Source organism: Mesoplodon mirus (genome assembly GCF_964341445.2).
Source record: "Mesoplodon mirus genome assembly, chromosome: 15".
Classification (NCBI taxonomy): domain Eukaryota; kingdom Metazoa; phylum Chordata; class Mammalia; order Artiodactyla; family Ziphiidae; genus Mesoplodon; species Mesoplodon mirus.
The window spans coordinates 16,028,649-16,044,981 of NC_138991.1; the positions used below are offsets into that span (position 1 = coordinate 16,028,649).

The 16,333-nt window shown below is 49.7% G+C and overlaps 1 protein-coding gene across 5 annotated transcripts in view; it reads right to left on the minus strand.

Moving 5' to 3' along the window:
* Nucleotides 1-12,627: 12,627 nt before the first annotated feature.
* Nucleotides 12,628-16,333, minus strand: part of HNF4A (hepatocyte nuclear factor 4 alpha) — a 32,923-nt gene continuing 29,217 nt past the window's right edge. For all 5 annotated transcript variants that reach the window (XM_082644812.1, XM_082644808.1, XM_082644809.1 and 2 more), the window contains exon 10: nt 12,628-15,884. In XM_082644812.1, coding sequence (XP_082500938.1) covers nt 15,742-15,884 — 143 coding nt within the window. In that variant the 3' untranslated portion in view covers nt 12,628-15,741. The remainder of the gene's footprint in view (nt 15,885-16,333) is intronic.

The following is a 16,333-nucleotide window of genomic DNA, read 5'->3' on the forward strand; positions in this document are numbered from 1 at the left end:
TGGCACGGCCAAAAAAAGAAAAAAAAAATCAGGGTTTCTCCATTTCAGCACCATTAACATTTGGGGCTGAATAATTCTCTGTTGGAGAGGGGAGGTGCCTTGTGCATTGTAGGTTGTTGAGCAGCATCCCTGGCCTCCACCCACTAGGTGCCAGTAGCACTCCCGTACCAGTTATGACAACAAAAAATGTCTTCAGACATTGCCAAATGTCCCCTGAGAAGCAAAATCTCCAGGTAGAGAACCATCGGCTTCATTGAAGCAAATTTAATGGATGGAGTATTTACAGAGCTGTGGGCAGGCTAAGGGAATCTTCAAGGAATAGTGAGGTACCCAGGGACTAGAAATGTGGGGAGCCATTATCACCCCCAGACCTAAAGGGGTGAGAGAGGGAACGGTGTTACTGCTCCTGGAAATAGCTGGAACCGTGGAAGTGAGGCCATGGAGAAATGCAGCCTCTGCCAAGAATAAAGCAAAACAGGCAGGAGGCGAATGGGATAAACACCCCCACTTCTCCCTCATCCTGCCTTTGAATCTCCAGCTGATGCCTCTCTTTGGCGGAATCCAATGAGAAGTCAGGAGGCCTGGGTGCCTCCTGGGACACAGAGCAGGGCAGATGATGGTGTGTGGAGGTGGTGAACGAACAGAGAGTAACCATCACAGGGAGGCAGCAACAGCCCTCAGACACTGGACATTTGAGTTCAGTCTTGTAACTTGCGTAGGAGTTTTCCAGGTAGAACAAACTGGGAAAGGGTATTTCATCCAGAGGGAACAGCATGTACATAGGAATGGAGTTACAAAAGAGCCTGGCTCACTTAATTGTTTATTTAATCATGATTGTTTGTTTGATTGATTGACTCTGTTCTAAAACATTCAAAAGGTACAAAAGGGCATAAAATTAAAAGTAGGTCTTCCTCCCACCCCTGACCCCAGCTGCCCAACTCACCTCCCAGAAGCCACCTTTCTCTCCAGTCTCCTCTCACCTCTAGAAATAGCCAGTGCAAATGCTAGCAGGTAATGTATATGATGTGTGTCACTTAAACTCCTAATTTGACTTAATTTCACTGAAGTTGTGGAGCCCCTACTGTGTGCAGAGAAATGGGTGGAGAGCTCTGGCCTTGAACTCTAAGCCCAACCCTTCACTAAACACCGGGTAGTTTTAGGCACATCTCTCTCAGCTTCCCATTTCCTCGTCCAAGAAAGGAGTGAGTCTCTAAGTGGCCTGCCCATTCTGTGGGGTTTGCCCACAGTTGTGTTGTTCAACTGATGTTTTGAGGATTAAATGGAATTAAAGCTGAACCACTGGCAAGAAGCAAATTGTAAAAAAGGAGGACACATAAGCCTTGGGTCCCTCTCGGGCCCGTGTATTGTCATCTGGGGGAGATGAGTGAGGTTTCTGTCTCCAAAGACGTGTTCTGGTCTGAGCCAACAGAATCATTGTCTAAGAAGAGAGTGCCTATACTCTAACCTTGAGAGTGGACTGGCTTGGAAGCTGGTCGGCTCCAACCAACTGGGTGATACTTGATGTGGCTCAGACTTGCCCAAGAAATACCAGGCCCTGCCTGGCTCCCCCCAGCTGGTGTCTGCAGCCCTTGGGGGAGCTTAAGACCAGAAGGAAGAGCTGAGAGGGCCATCAAGCTACAGATAAAGGGAGCCCGATGGCCAGCTGGTAAACCTGCTGGTACCTGGAAGCAAACAAGCAAATCTGGCACCAGATGCCCAGCTAGAAGCCCAGAAACCAAAGCAACCCAGGTCACCAGAAGCAGATGAGAACAGGGCTATTCCTTACGTCTGCTCTTCCATTCTGATCTCTCTTGTCATCTTAAGACTCAGTTCTTTCCTGACAATGTCTGAATGTCCAGCACTTAGGGCAAAGATGCCTACCATGGATGGACCACCCACCTTGCTTTCGGTGCTGACCACACGGCAGCTCTCACCTCCTGGCTACTCTGCAAGGAAGGTATTGATGATCCTCACTTTTCAAACAAGGAAAACTGAGGCTCAGAAAGGAGAGATGCAGGGCAGTGTGAGGTTGGGGACTGTAAACATATACTGATATCAACAGGCATTTTGTGTTGAAGAATTATGGAGTTTTGAGCACAGACTCAGAGAATCTCAGAATCATGGAGTCCAGGAGTCCTGGATTCACAGGTTACCAGTATAATCCACACGCCCCACCTGTTCACCACACCGCAGATGAAATGCCTCTCTTGGGCCCATCTCCCATGCATTCAGGCCTCTTCTTCTCTCACCTGGGGTCTTGTTCGGCCTCCTCCTTGGTCTCTCCTCTTTCCAAACCTGCAACAGCAGCCAGAGGCATTTTTCTCTAAGCAGACTGTGTCACTCTTCCTCTTAAAATGCTTCATTGGCTCCCCTTTGCCCTCAGGATAAAATTCAAACTCCTTCACATGGTTTACTAGGTCCTCTGTCATCTGGCCCTAGTCTCTTGCCACTTTACCTCTCTCCGGCACGCCCCCGGCCCCTAACTCTACACCAACTCAGACGAACCTCGGTTTAATTTACTGGATATGCCTCGTAGTCTCTCTCTCCCTAAACCCTGGACCTTTGCACTTGTTGTTTCCCTCATTTGGAACACAGTGTACACCAGTGCTCCCTTCCTGTGGTTGGAATACTCTCTCTCTCTCTCTTCCTGGCTCCTCTGGGAAGCCATTTCTGCTCACACCCGTCCCCAGGAGGCTGGGTTGGTGCCTCCTTCCCCACCCCGACCTCCCACTCACAGTGCCTGTGCCTACCTGCATGACACTCACTGTGGGTCATATATGCCCATGTGCTTGCCTGTGTCCCCCTCAGCTCATGAGCCACGGGAGGGCAGAAACAGAGCTTGTCTTTTCTCTACTGAGCCCCTAGCTCCTGACATTGTGCCTGGCAGAGAAGAGTTTCTGGACAAAGATATGTATTGATAAATGAATCACAATACGTCAGAATCACAGAGTCACAAAGTCATAGAATCATGGACTTGGTGAAACAGAAACCTAAAATCTCAGAGTCATATAATCATCAACTTAGAGAGTATGGAAGAATTCTTGCATAGGTACCTTGTCCAAGGACTGTTAGTGGATTAAGAAAGTCTCAATTGTGCCCTTCCATATTATTCAGTTTATATTTTTACATATATTTATGTAGCATTACATTTATACCTTTCAAATATTTATTTCTATAATGTGTGCCCTTCTATAATATTTATTGAGCACCTAACATATTTATTAACCAATATTTATTGAGCACGTACTATGTGCCAGACATTGTGCTGGGCAACTGTATTTTATCTATGGCTGCATAACAAATTATCCTAATGGGAAACAGCAAACATTTCTTACGTCACGGTTTTTGTGTGATAGGACTTCAGGAGTGGCTTAGCTGGATGGTCTGGCTTAGGGTCTCCCATGAGGTTGCAATTAAAGTGTCGGCCAGGACTTGACTGTGGCTGGAAGGTCCACTTCCAAGATGGCTCATTCACATGGCTAGCGGTTGACAGGAGACCTCAGCTCCTCTACATGTGGACCCCACCACAAGGCTCCTTGAGTGTCCTTACAACATGGCTGCTGCCTTCCTCAGAGCAAATGATCCAACACAACAAAATGAAAACCACAAAGTCTTTTATAACCTAGCCTTGAAAGTCACACTTTTAAATTTCCACAATATCCTAGTGATCACACAGGACAGTCTTATCCAGTTTGGGAGAGGATGACACAATGGTGTGAATACCAGGAAGTGGGGCTCACTGGGGGCCTTCTTGGAGCCTGGCTACTACAACAGTGTGGAACAAGACTGACAGCCAGCAGGCTAGAGTTGACAGTCTAGGGGGGAAGGGTAGGGGAAGACAATAAATCGATATTTAAAAAAAAAGTCTCAGATAGTTGTAAGTACAATGATGAAAATCAAACAAGACTATAATTTAGAGCAAGGGTCAGCAAACTATGGTCATTGGCCAAATCTGGCCTCCTGCCTGCTTTTATAAATAAAGTTTTATTGGAACTCAGCCATGCCATTCACTTACATATTGTTCATAGCTGCCTTCGCGCTCTAACGGCACATTTAAGTAGTTGCAACAGAAACTATATAGCCTGCAAAGCCTCATCTATTTAGCTAAGTTGGTCAGGGAAGGCCACTCTAAGAGGCAACATTTGAGCAGAGACCTGAATGGTTAAAAGGAAGTGGCCATGGGAAGAGCCAGGAAAAGAATGTTCCAGAAAAAGGGAACATCAGGGTGAAGGCTGTGAAGCTGTGACATGAGAACAGCTTTGGTGTGTTGAGGAACAGAGGGGAGGCCAAGGGGCTGGAATGGAGTGAACAACGGGCAGAGTGGTAGGAGAGGACCTCGGAGCAGTGGTCAGGAGTCACTTTATATAGGCTCTTGGGGCCCTGGTGAGGGGATTGAATTTTGTTCTAGAAATGATGGGAAGCCATTAGAGGGTTTTAAGAGAGAGAGGTAGGATCCGACGTGGATGGGAAAGATGACAAGTGTAGTTTGGCCCCATCCTCTGGATAAGACAGTGCCTCTGCTTCCCCTGTAAGCACAGCTGTCCCAGAACTTGTTGGTCTTAGAAGACGCAGGTAAAGACTTTGGCATTACTGCCTGACTACATGTTCAGGACTCAGCAATCCCTCTGGCCAGAAAGTCCTTTCTTTTGACCCACTTGGAGTCCCTGCACTCATCCCAGCCTGTCTCTTCTGGATCTAGGAAATCTGTGAAGTTGGAAAGGGCATTGGATTTTGAGCCCTGGATTCCAGTCTTCCCTGACACTGACGCACCTGTGACCGTGAGAGAACCAGGCAACCACTCTGGGCCTCAGTTTCCTCATCTGTAAAATAAGGTGAGAGTCGGGTCTGCTCAGGGCAAGACAGGTGATTAAGGGTGGGGTTGTGTTGGACACATGCACCACAGTCTTAGGAAGAGCCCAAAGGACGTGTGATGGTACAGACTGGGGTGGGCTTGGCCAGGCTGGGGTTGCTGACTTGGTGAGGGGTAATAGGGGCCGTAGGTTCATGGGGCAAAAGGCTTCCTGAAAGCCCTCTCCTGCTTAAATTTTGAACAACAGGGAAGCTTGCTGCCTCCCAGAGACCCTTGGGATGGCAGACTTTGCCTGGGGGCAAGATCTTTGAGGGAGATGGGAAATCAGTGTCTGTGTACAAGTCAGCTTTGGGTATTAGAAAGACCACAGGATCTGTTATCAGAGAGAACCCCGACCCTATTGTTTATTAGCCCCGTGCCCTCTTGTGTCCTTAGTTTTCTCATCTATGAAATGGGTAGAATCCAACCTAAGATGTTTCAATTGTAAGAGGCACTAACATTTTGTGTACCATTAAGAAAGAAAACACACTGACAATTAAGTTATGACATAATGCTTTCTTGTTACTTAGAATTTTTATTTTATTTTTATTAAAGAACTCTGAGACGTATTTAGACCTTGTCTTTAAAATCATACAATACCCTTGCACATAGATATAAAGGAAAATATAAGTGAAATAAGTTAGTTAAGGAACTCCTAAAACTTCTTCCTAGTCAGCATCCAGATCATCTAGATAACTTTTCCACGCAGGACCTTCCTTGTCCATATTTTTTTCACGCAGTATTGTCCTCCATTACTGTTAAAATATTTGGCCACCCACCATTTCTTGAAAGAATGTTCCACTACAGTCTCCAGGACTTTCTTCCTACCTGCTTACTCTGATTCTGCAGGTTTGACCCTGGCGCTTTCTTGCTCTTACCAGGTGTCAACGGAAGGTTTTCAGGAAGCAACCAGGACCCGTGTCCCTCCCTCAGATGGTCCTTAAATCAATCATTTGTGAGGAAATACACAGGGGGCGCAGTTGACCAGTTAGGGCCCCGGAAATAATGACCAGAACCAACGAGGTCTGACCACCACCCAATTTAACCAACAGTGATTGTCGGCTGCGATTGATTTAAAGACACATCCTAACGTCAGAAATGTAATGGGAAAGAAAGGTGAGTTGAAGAATTTTTAAAAAATATCACAGCCACTGCTGCCTCTTAGGGTTTATGCAGGGGTGAAGTATGGGAAGTGTGCGATGGGCTCTGCATGGGGCCGCCCCTGGGCAGTGCTCAACTGTCCCCTGACTCTCCTGGCCCCAGGCATCGCCCTCCCTCGCAGGGCTGCTCAGGTTTATGGCGACAATCGCTGCCACTGCCAGACATGATCTCAAAGCCATAAAGGTTTTTACAGTTTCACTCTCCCCCTGAGATAAGCTCGGGGAGCCCTTCTCAAGGCCAGGGAGCAATTTCAGAGCCGCAGGAGGAGGGGCTGGCATTGCACAAGTCAGGAAACAGAACAGGTTTTATGGCCCCGACTTCTCAAAGAAGACCATGTTCTCGTATCCTCAGTTTGAACCTGCTGGCGACACCTCAGCACCTGGAGCACAGTGACATTCATTCATTCGGTCATTCATTTGTTCATTCACTCATTCAACAAACAAATAGAGTGCAGGGCACACCACTGTGATGGTCTGTGCGGACCAAGGGCAAGTCACTTCCTCTCGTCTGTGAAACAAGGACAGTTCATTTAACCTGCCTCCCAGCTCACTGAGCGAGCTACACAAGACAAGGAGTGTGGCAGCGCCCTTAGCACATAGTAGGCCCGCAACCAACGTTGCCTGAATCCCCTTCCCTCACCTTTGACATCCATCTCTCCTGTTCTTGGTCCCTTTTCCTCTTTCCGACCAGGATGGTGGAGGAACCCCAAGTGAAGTCTTCCCCTACAGCTCTCCGCTGCTTACACTCCCTTTTTGAAATGAGCTCAAGCAGCTATTTGGCTTTTTTTCTTTCATTTAAAAAAAAGTTAAGGTATAATTTCCATATTCTAAAACTCACCCTTTTTTTTTTTTTTTTTTTTGCCATACGCGGGCCCCTCAGTGTTGTGGCCTCTCCTGTTGCGGAGCACAGGCTCCGGACACACAGGCTCTGCGGCCATGGCTCACTGGCCCAGCCGCTCCACGGCATGTGGGATCTTCCCGGACCGGGGCACGAACCCGTGTCCCCTGCATCGGCAGGCGGACTCTCAACCACTGCGCCACCAGGGAAGCCCTAAAACTCACCCTTTTTGATGTTATGGCTCTGCAAGTTTTGGCAAATGTATATGGTGATGTAACCCCTACCACAGTCAAGATACAGAACATTGCCATCTCCCCAAGACCCCTCTATGCCCCTTTGTGTTCAAACACTCTACCCCATCCTTAGCCCCTGGCAACCACAGCCTGTGTCCCTAGAGTGTTGCCTTTTCCAGAATATCCTATAGAGGAAGTCATATCGCATGTAGCTTTGGGGCTCTGACTTCTTTTCTTTTCTTTTTTAAAATATGTATTTAGTTGGCTGTGCCAGGTCTTACTTGTGGCAAGAGGGATCTTCGTTGCCACATGCTGGATCTTTTAGTTGTGGCATGCAAACTCTTAGTTGCGGCATGTGGGATCTAGTTCCCTGACCAGGGATTGAACCTGTGCTCCCTGCATTGGGAGCAAGGAGTCTTAGCCACTGGACCACCAGGGAAGTCCCGGGGGTCCGACCTCTTGCACTCAGAATGATGCATTTGAGACCCATCTTGCTTGATCAGTAGTCCACTGCTTTCTCTTGCTGAGCAGTATTTTCATTTGGCTTTTAAATCAGATCTGTACTTGTGGCTTGGACTTTTCCTCTGCAGCCCAACTTTTCCCTGAGCTCTAGGCTTGTATATCCAGTAATTCCTTGGATGCTTAATTGGCATCTCGAATTGGCATCCCCAACAGAACTCTGCTTCCTAACCCAAATCTAGAGCTGCTCTAGCCTTCCTCATTTCAGTAATCAGCGCCACCAGCCCCATGGTTACTTCTCTTTCCTTCACACATCCAATCCATTAGCATGGTCTTGGCGGTGTGGCTTCCAAAACATCTCAACCTCACCACCATTCCCCACCACCACCTGTGTTAGTTTTCAATGCTGTGTAACAAATTACCTCAAACTCAGTGGCTTAAAAAGATGCCCATTTGTTATCTCACAGTGTCTGGTCAGATGTCCAGGCATGGCATAATGGGGTTCTCTGCCCAGGGTCTTACAGCTGAAGTCAAGGGCTGTATTCCTACCAGACGGCTCTGGGGAAAGAGCCACCTCCAGGCTCATTTAGGTTGTTGCCTGAATTCAGTTCCTCATTGTTGCGGGATTGAGGTCACCATTTCCCAGCTGGCTGTCCACTGGGGAGGGTTACTCTCAACTTCTAGAGACCACCCACATTCCTTGCCACGTGGCCACCTCCATCTTCAAAGCCAGCCACAGAGAGCCTCCCTCACGTCAAATCCCTCTCCTGCTTCTACTTTTATATGCCAGAAAGAGCCCAGCCCCCCACCCCAAGGACTCAACTGATTAGGGAAGGCCCGTCAGTGATAATCTCTATATCACAAAATCACTGGTTTGAGACCTTCATTATATCTGCAGAATCCCTTCACATCTAGATTTGTGTCTCATTGAATAATATAGAGAAGATGTGTCTAGACCAGGGGGCAGGAGTCTTGGGGTCACCTTAAAATTCTGCCTACCACACCACTCTAGTCTAAGCTGCCATTGTCTCTCCTCTGAACTGCTGCACAGACCACCTCTGGGCTTTTCTGCTTTCACTCTGTTCCATGGAGTCCCTTCTCTACACAGCAGAGAGTGACCTTTTTAGAATATGAATCAGATCACATCATTTCCCTGTTGAAAAACCTCCAAGAGTTTCCCATTGCACCAAAAATGAAATCTACGACCTTTCTCATCACCTAGAAGGCCCGTCCCCCCCGCCCCCGCCACCGTCCTGGCCCTGTCCACCTGCCAGACTCCATCTCCTCCCACATTGCTCCAGCCACACGGACCACTGTGTTCAGCCTCCAAGAGGCTCAGCTGGCTCCCACCACAGGGCTTTTACACTTGTGGTTCCTGCCTTTCCCCCAGAGCTCTGCGGGGCTGACCCCTTCTCAACCTCCGGAGCTCAGCCCAGACTTGCATCCTCGGGGAGGCCCTCCCTGACCCCACGATCTGATGTTATTCCAACCTCAACACTTTCAAATTAATCTATTTGTTGTTTTTATTTCATATTCACAGTCACCATACCTTGCTTTACTGGCTTTCTTTCTTTTTTAAAAAAATTTTTATTTATTTATCTTTGGCTGTGTTGGGTCTTCTTTGCTGCACGTGGGCTTTCTCTAGTTGTGGTGAGCAGGGGCTACTCTTCATTGCGGTGTGGGGCTTCTCATTGCAGTGACTTCTCTTGTTCTGGAGCACGGGCTGTAGGTGCACGGGCTTCGGTAGTTGTGGCTCGCGGGCTTTAGAGTGCAGGCTCAGTAGTTGTGGTGCACGGGCTTAGTTGCTCCGCAGCATGTGGGATCTTCCCAGAGCAGGGCTTGAACCCGTGTCCCCTGCATCGGCAGGTGGATTCTTAACCACTGCGCCACCAGGGAAGTCCCCTTGTTTTACTTTCAAAGAACTTGACCGTTTACAGTCTGAGAGCACTTGACTGTTTCACATTACTTTTTTTTTGTGTGTGGTATGCGGGCCTCTCACTGTTGTGGCCTCTCCCGCAGCATGTGGGATCTTCCCAGTCCGGGGCACGAACCCGTGTCCCCTGCATCGGCAGGCGGACTCTCAACCACTGCGCCACCAGGGAAGCCCCACATTACCTTTTTAAATTTATTCCCTCAAACGTTGTCTGAGTGCTTTCTCTAGGAGGTAAACCTCAGGAAGTCAGGGACTCTATCTGTCTTGCTCACCTGTGTACCCTGGTGCCTAGACAAGGGCACAGCACATAATGGGCGCCCAATAGACATTTGTTGAGTGAGTGAATGAATGAACATATGTCTCTTGAACTGGTCCCTCCTCTACATCTCTATTGCCTCCATCGGGCACAGGCCTCACCATCTCTCACCTGGTCCAGCACGTGAGCATCTTCACTGGTCTCCCTGTTTACAGTTGCACCCTGTCCAATCCATCCTCCACAAAGCTGCCAGAATGAGCCTTTCAAAACACGGATCTGGCCACAGCCTTCCCCTGATCTCCAATCTCCAGTGATTTCCTATTTCCCCCAAAGAAATTCCGGTTGCCCAGTGTTTGAGGCCCTCCCCACCTGGCCCAGACCAGCCGCCATGGTGTGCTTCCAGGTGTGGGTTGAGGACTTCAGTGGCATGCTGAGTGATTTTAGGGACACACAGAGATGGTATTCAGTGAGATTGTCGCCAAAGCCTGTCTCTTTACAAGTCTCTTCCTTCCTTCCGAAAACTTTACGGAGAAAGTCTCCATTGGAAACATATGCCTTTCACCTCTAAGTACTTGTCAATTTCCCGTTTGAAGAAGAAAGTGTAGAACTTTCCCTGGGCAATCCTATCTGGCTCCACCTTAAAAATACTGTTTTCTTTTCACTCTAATTTTGCAATCACCTTCTATTTACGTGGCAAGTGATACTGGTCTTCCATTTACGTCAGTGATCGGTGGAAGGAGAATGCTTATGAATTGATTTAAAGAAAAATAGTAAGTAAGGGAAAGCACAGTGGTACGCGGGTGTAGAGAGGATCAGGTGGCATGTACAGTGACCGCTGGCTGGGAACGCTGGTCTCTATTCCCCCTCCCATCCATGGGCTGTGCTTCCTGCTGCCTGCCGTGACTTGCTGCTCCATCTCTCTCTCAACCTTGAACGCACTTCTGTCTTTTCTCTGTCTCACCATTGCCTCTGAATCCTCCAGCAAGTGAGACTTTCCCAGACTGCCGTCATCTCCCCCTCAAACTACCATCTCCCAGCTGTCACTCTTACTCCTTTGGCTCTTAATATTCAACTGCCTGTAATTTTTCCCTCTACAAGTGAAAACTGTAAACCCTAAGAGGGAAGCACCTTGTGGCACCACTTCTCCATAACCCCCAGGATGCTCTGGCACAGGGCTCCGCCCATCAATATTTGTCAAACTGAACTTTCCACTGTTTGCACTACTTCTGAGCTCACCACGCAGTGACTGAGTCATCAGCATCCTCCCTGGTCCCATTATGGTGGCCCCTGGGGTCATACAATGGGCGTTTGAACCTCAGCTCTTGGGTCAGCTCTGAACGTTGGACGAGTCCCTTCCTCGTTTGTCAAATACAACAAGAATATCTGACTCAGGGCGTTGTCGTGGGGATTAAATTATGTCCAGCAATGTCTGGCAGAGAGGAAGAGGTCAATAAATGTGGGCCTTGGAGACAGGATGTGGTTGTAGCTCCTCCATCACCAGAGAGCTGCATGGGATCCTGCGACTCATGTCTCTTAGATCATGCCTTGGAATTTACAGATGACACATGATTCGAGAAATGTAGATCACAAGTGATCTGGGTTCCACAAAAGAGGAAGTAGAGTGACCCCACCAATTGGTGATGACAGCTCATTCACGCTGCATGAAAATTCCTTTGGATCCTCACACAGCCTGTCACCCAGAGTCCCTCCCACTTCTCCTTCCCGTTTATTGAGCAATGGGGGCTCCATTTGGGATAAAGGGATAAAAGCCTCCAGTGTCATGGCTGGGGAAGCAACCTTTGTAGGCGGGGAGGTGCATTCCCAGTTCTCAGGGGGGCCGCATGGGTTGGTAGAAGAAGCATGGTATTTGTGTCCTGGCTCAGCCGCTCACTGGCTTTGTGCCTTGGACAAGATTCTTCACCTCTCTGAACCTCAGTTTCATGGTCTCTAAAATAGGGATAATGGGATGTGCTGTGTGTCATCTGAGCTGATGTTGTTCTGCAGCTGAAATGGAAAGCAGACTTGCAGCTCTGGCCGCCCACGCAGAGATCTGAGATTAACTGGGGCAAAAGGCTGATGAGGTGGAGAGCCAAGGCCAGAGGAATTTATGGCAGCCCAAGGTTTATGGTTTTGATATGGATTTATTAAGCACACTCTAGGACTGCAATAGCCTCCTCTGGCCCCCACCCCATGTCCATGCTGGCAGCGGCATGGACGAGGCTTCTGTTGCAATATTATAGAGATTATTTCCTGGTGCTCGGGAGTGGAGGGAAGGCACAGGGGATGGTGGGAATGGCCCCCGGGATCAGGCAGGCAGCGAATGGGTGCCTCTGAGGCTGGAAATCTCAATGGTTAGCTTCTCACTAGTCGGGGGGGCGGTGAAGAGTCCACACTCACAAAGCCCCCTGGGGTGGGCACTCTCTGTGCACCTCATATACACAGCAGCTCTCGTAGCTGCTATGATCTCATTCAAGTCCATCCTGACAACACCCCTGGAGGGAGGGATGGGGGCTTCCCTGGTGGCACAGTGGTTAAGAATCCGCCTGCCAATGCAGGGGACATGTGTTCGAGCCCTGGTCCGGGGAGATCCCACATGCCGCGGAGCAACTAAGCCCGTGCACTACAAGTACTGAGCCCGCGTGCCACAAGTACTGAAGCCTGCACGCCTAGAGCCCGTGCTCTGCAACAAGAGAAGCCACCGCAATGAGAAGCCTGCACACCGCAACGAAGAGTAGCCCCTGCTCGCCACAACTAGAGAAAGCCCGCGTGCAGCAACAAAGACCCAAAGCAGCCAGTAAATAAATAAATTAATTGATTAATTAAAAAAAAAAGAACTACCCGACTATTCTCATTCTTATTTCTAACACCTGAAAGGAAGAAAAGACACCCATCCAAGGACTTAGAAAACATATGCGCCATTTATTTTTTTTTATAAACTTTTGTTAAAACACACAAGAGTAAGAAATCTTTTTTGCTTCTTTGCCCCATTGGGTGGCAGTGACAGGGGCTCAGGGGACAGCACAGGACCCAATGGCATCCACACCCACTGGAAGATGCTGATCAGTCTGGCAGGACACAGCCCATTTCCAGAAATGCTCGATGTAAATCTCAAATTTCGTCACAATCAAGGCAAATCACAGAGCGACTTGGCAAAATAATTGGCTTGGTCATCACAATAAATCGAGGAGCATCCATTTCCGACGGTCTGCTCCCCTTTGTCCACCCTCAGGAGAGCCATGTGGGTTCTTGAAGCTGCTGAGAGCTGCCTAGAGAAGGGATTGTCTCAGTGGAGGAATTACAGGGTCTGTGCCTGCCCTCCCAACCCTCTTTTAGTCCATTAGATCTTATGTTTTAGGGCCACGACTCAGGTAGTGAAGAAAAAAAAAAGATTTTCCAATGTGGTGTCGTGTCCTCAGTTTAGAGTCAGAAAACTAAATTCTCTTTGTTTTGTGTTTCCTGCGTTGCAATAACATTATTAAAGTAGAATGGATTTCTCCTCCAGGGAGGTTGATTTGGGACCAAGAACTAGTCCCCTGGCCCAGAAGATTGTTACTGTTAAAAGCCACTGCTATTCAACCCCACCCATGGGAAATTCTTATCTCTGCTTTGCTCCCATGACAGATAGAGGCCTGGGCAACATTGGGGCGGGGTGGGGGGGGTGTGGAGGGGCAAAGAGGGGGAATGACAATTACCAGAAATGATTCCAGTTTCCCTACCTTGCCCCAGACTAGTCTGAGCGCCCTAGCTGGGGTTTCTGGGGAAGCGCCCCAGGAATAAGGGGTGGCTGAGGAAGCATGGAGTACCCCAAGCAGGAGACAACCTCTCCTGGGACTGGGGACTTGGCTTGGTGGAGCAGGAAAGCCAACCCTGATAGCACTGGAGATGCAGCAATTGCCCTTGGACACCTGCCCCAATACCCTTCATGCTTCTTTCACAAAAAGGAACAATCACTAATGGTGAAATCTGGGGGCACTGGGGTGCTGCCTGCATCCACTCAGGAGGGTCAGCCCTGGGTGGAGGGCAGGTAGTCAGTCTGACTGTTCACTCTCCTACCTAAGCACAGCTCCAATCCCAGGACACATCTCTTTAATTCCTACTGGCCAGTGGCACTTTCCAGAATTTTCCCAAAGCCTCCAAAATTCTGCATGGATGAGGTGCTGGCTGTTCCATCCTGGGGTTTAATGGTTCCAGAAGGTACCCTGAGTGATGCTCCACAGAGCAGGTCTCAAATCCAATCCTTCTTACCTCTCCCTTGCTCCCACCCAAACCACCCCACCTTTAGAATGCCAGGTCACATTGGTCTATCTCCCAATGCACCGCTGAATGCCCCTTCCCCAGACTTGGGGAGTGAAGACAAAAGGGATCCAGGAGCCATGAATTCTCCTTGTTTATCAGCACACAGGATTCTGGACCCGAAGTGGACTTTAGTGCAGCCTCAGGCCAATCTTAGTCCTGGGTGTGGGCAGGGCTCCTGGGAAGAATGATGCTTTGGCTTCTGAGGCTGCTGAAGCGGGCAGGAAGTCCCTCCACTCAATCCCAGTGAGGAGAGAAGGGCCTTTTCAGAGAAGATTTTCAGCCACCGAGGTTAAGAGCTCCTGATCCGGGCAGACCTGGGATCAAGTCTTGACTTGGTCACATACTAGCTGTCTGAGTTCCAGAAACATGACTTAACCTCTTAGATCTCAATTTCATCTTCACTAACGATCTCTGGGGAGTAGGGAGGATGACAGGAGATGGTGCAGGTCAAGTGCCTTAAGACAGCGCCGGGAGGAAGCCCTTGAGACAGACCCTGTGGAATAATGCCTCCTTGCTGCCACTCTGACCTGAGGTTCACCCATCTGTCTTCTCCATCCCCAGCTTCATCTCTCTCACCTGGATGACATCATCAGGCCCCATGTGATGTCTCCCAAACCTCCCCTCTCTGTAGGACTGCGGTCTTCAGCGCCTGAAAGCTCAGCTCACTGCACATCACTCCCCGGCTACTCACAGCCCGTGGACCCAAGTCGTCAGGTCTCAGTCTGGCATTCACGGTACCCAGGCTGCCCAGTGTGCCCCCTCTGCTCCAGACCGCCCCGTCTTGCATCATCTCCCTCCACACCCTCCTTCCTACCTCCCCGCCTGGCCCAGGCTGTTCGCTCTTCTTTGGGACGTCCTGTCTCATCTGCTCCACCAGCTGGAATCCAGCCCTTCCTTAAAGGCCTGGCGCATAGGCTACCCCTTGCTGCCTTCTCTGACCACTCCAGCCCTCCCCCCACCTCCCGGCTGCAGTGTCCACCCTGGGCTGTTCTCTCATTTTTGGCCGCCTGTAGGGATCATCACTCTGACTCAAGGGCTCCACTCAAATCCCTGAAGAAGGAAAGAGCCAGGGGTTAGAGGAGAAATGGCGTCTCCCTTCTCGACAATCTCCTACACCGCGCCTAGCTCCAGTCAGTGCTTTTAAAATGTTCCCGGGATGACTGGGGGAGTTGTTTGCAAGTCTTCCTCAGCCTCTGGAGAGGTGGCTTTGGAGATATTAGGATGGCTGAGGAAGGTGACAGTGGCGGTTAGGACAGGAGAACAGGGATGGGTAAGGTGCCACCATCTGACCCAGCCTAGAAGGGCTCTGTGTCTGACAATGTGGCAGTACTAGGGACAAAGTACCCAATCTGAGTGGGGAGGGAGCCATGTTTAAGCAAGGTCTTGCATCATCTCCAGGCAGCACTCCTTTGGGGGTGAAGAAGCTGGGGTGAAGGATGAAGGGAAGGCAGTGGCTTCGGCGGGAGAAAAGTTGTCCAAGGCAGCGGAGGATGTTTCAACTGAGGTCTCCCCAAGTCACAGCCCCGTCACCAGAGCGGGCAGTGAAGGGTGGCAGTGGGATGTGGCCCGTAGCCCAAGTTCTAGGGCCCTCGCCCTTTCCATTACTGCTCTGGGACTGGCCCTGTTGTCACAGCATTCTTCACTGTGACCAAGTGACCATCAGGGGCTCTCTGAGGGGGCCGGGGGGCTGGCAGAGCCCCCTCCCCCTAGTGACTTGCTAGATGACTTCCTGCTTGGTGATCGTCGGCTGCGGGATTGCAGAGGGAGGCTTGACGATTGTGGCGATGGCTCCTGGCAGGAGCTTGTAGGGCTCAGACCCCGAGCCACCTGGCGGCGAGGGCTGTGGAGTCTCAGGGGTGGCTGGAGGGATAGAGAGACAGACAGGGGCTGCTCAGAATGCCAGCCCTTTGGGGAGTAAACGAAGAGTCCTGGGAAAGTTCGTCCCCCTCTCTGAGACTTAGTTTCCTCTACTACAAAAGGAGAGAATTAGACTAGATTCTCTCTAAGGTCTCCTATGGCCCAAACCTTCTGAGTCCCAAATCACCAAGTCTAAGTTCCATGAGGTCTGGAAGGCTGGGGCTGGGTCAGGTTCTGAGGTCAGAACCTTTTGCCCAAGTCCCCATAGCCCCCATCTCTTCCACCATTTGATATGGAGACTTCGGCTGCTGCTCTCAAACCAGGGCCCAAGTTGACTCTCCCTATGGACAATGGGACATGTGACAGGAACATCCTTTCTTGGAGAAAAGGAACAGCAGTAGATGAGACCCAAGGGTCTGGCTAACTGGCTCAAAAAATACCATTTCTTTGAT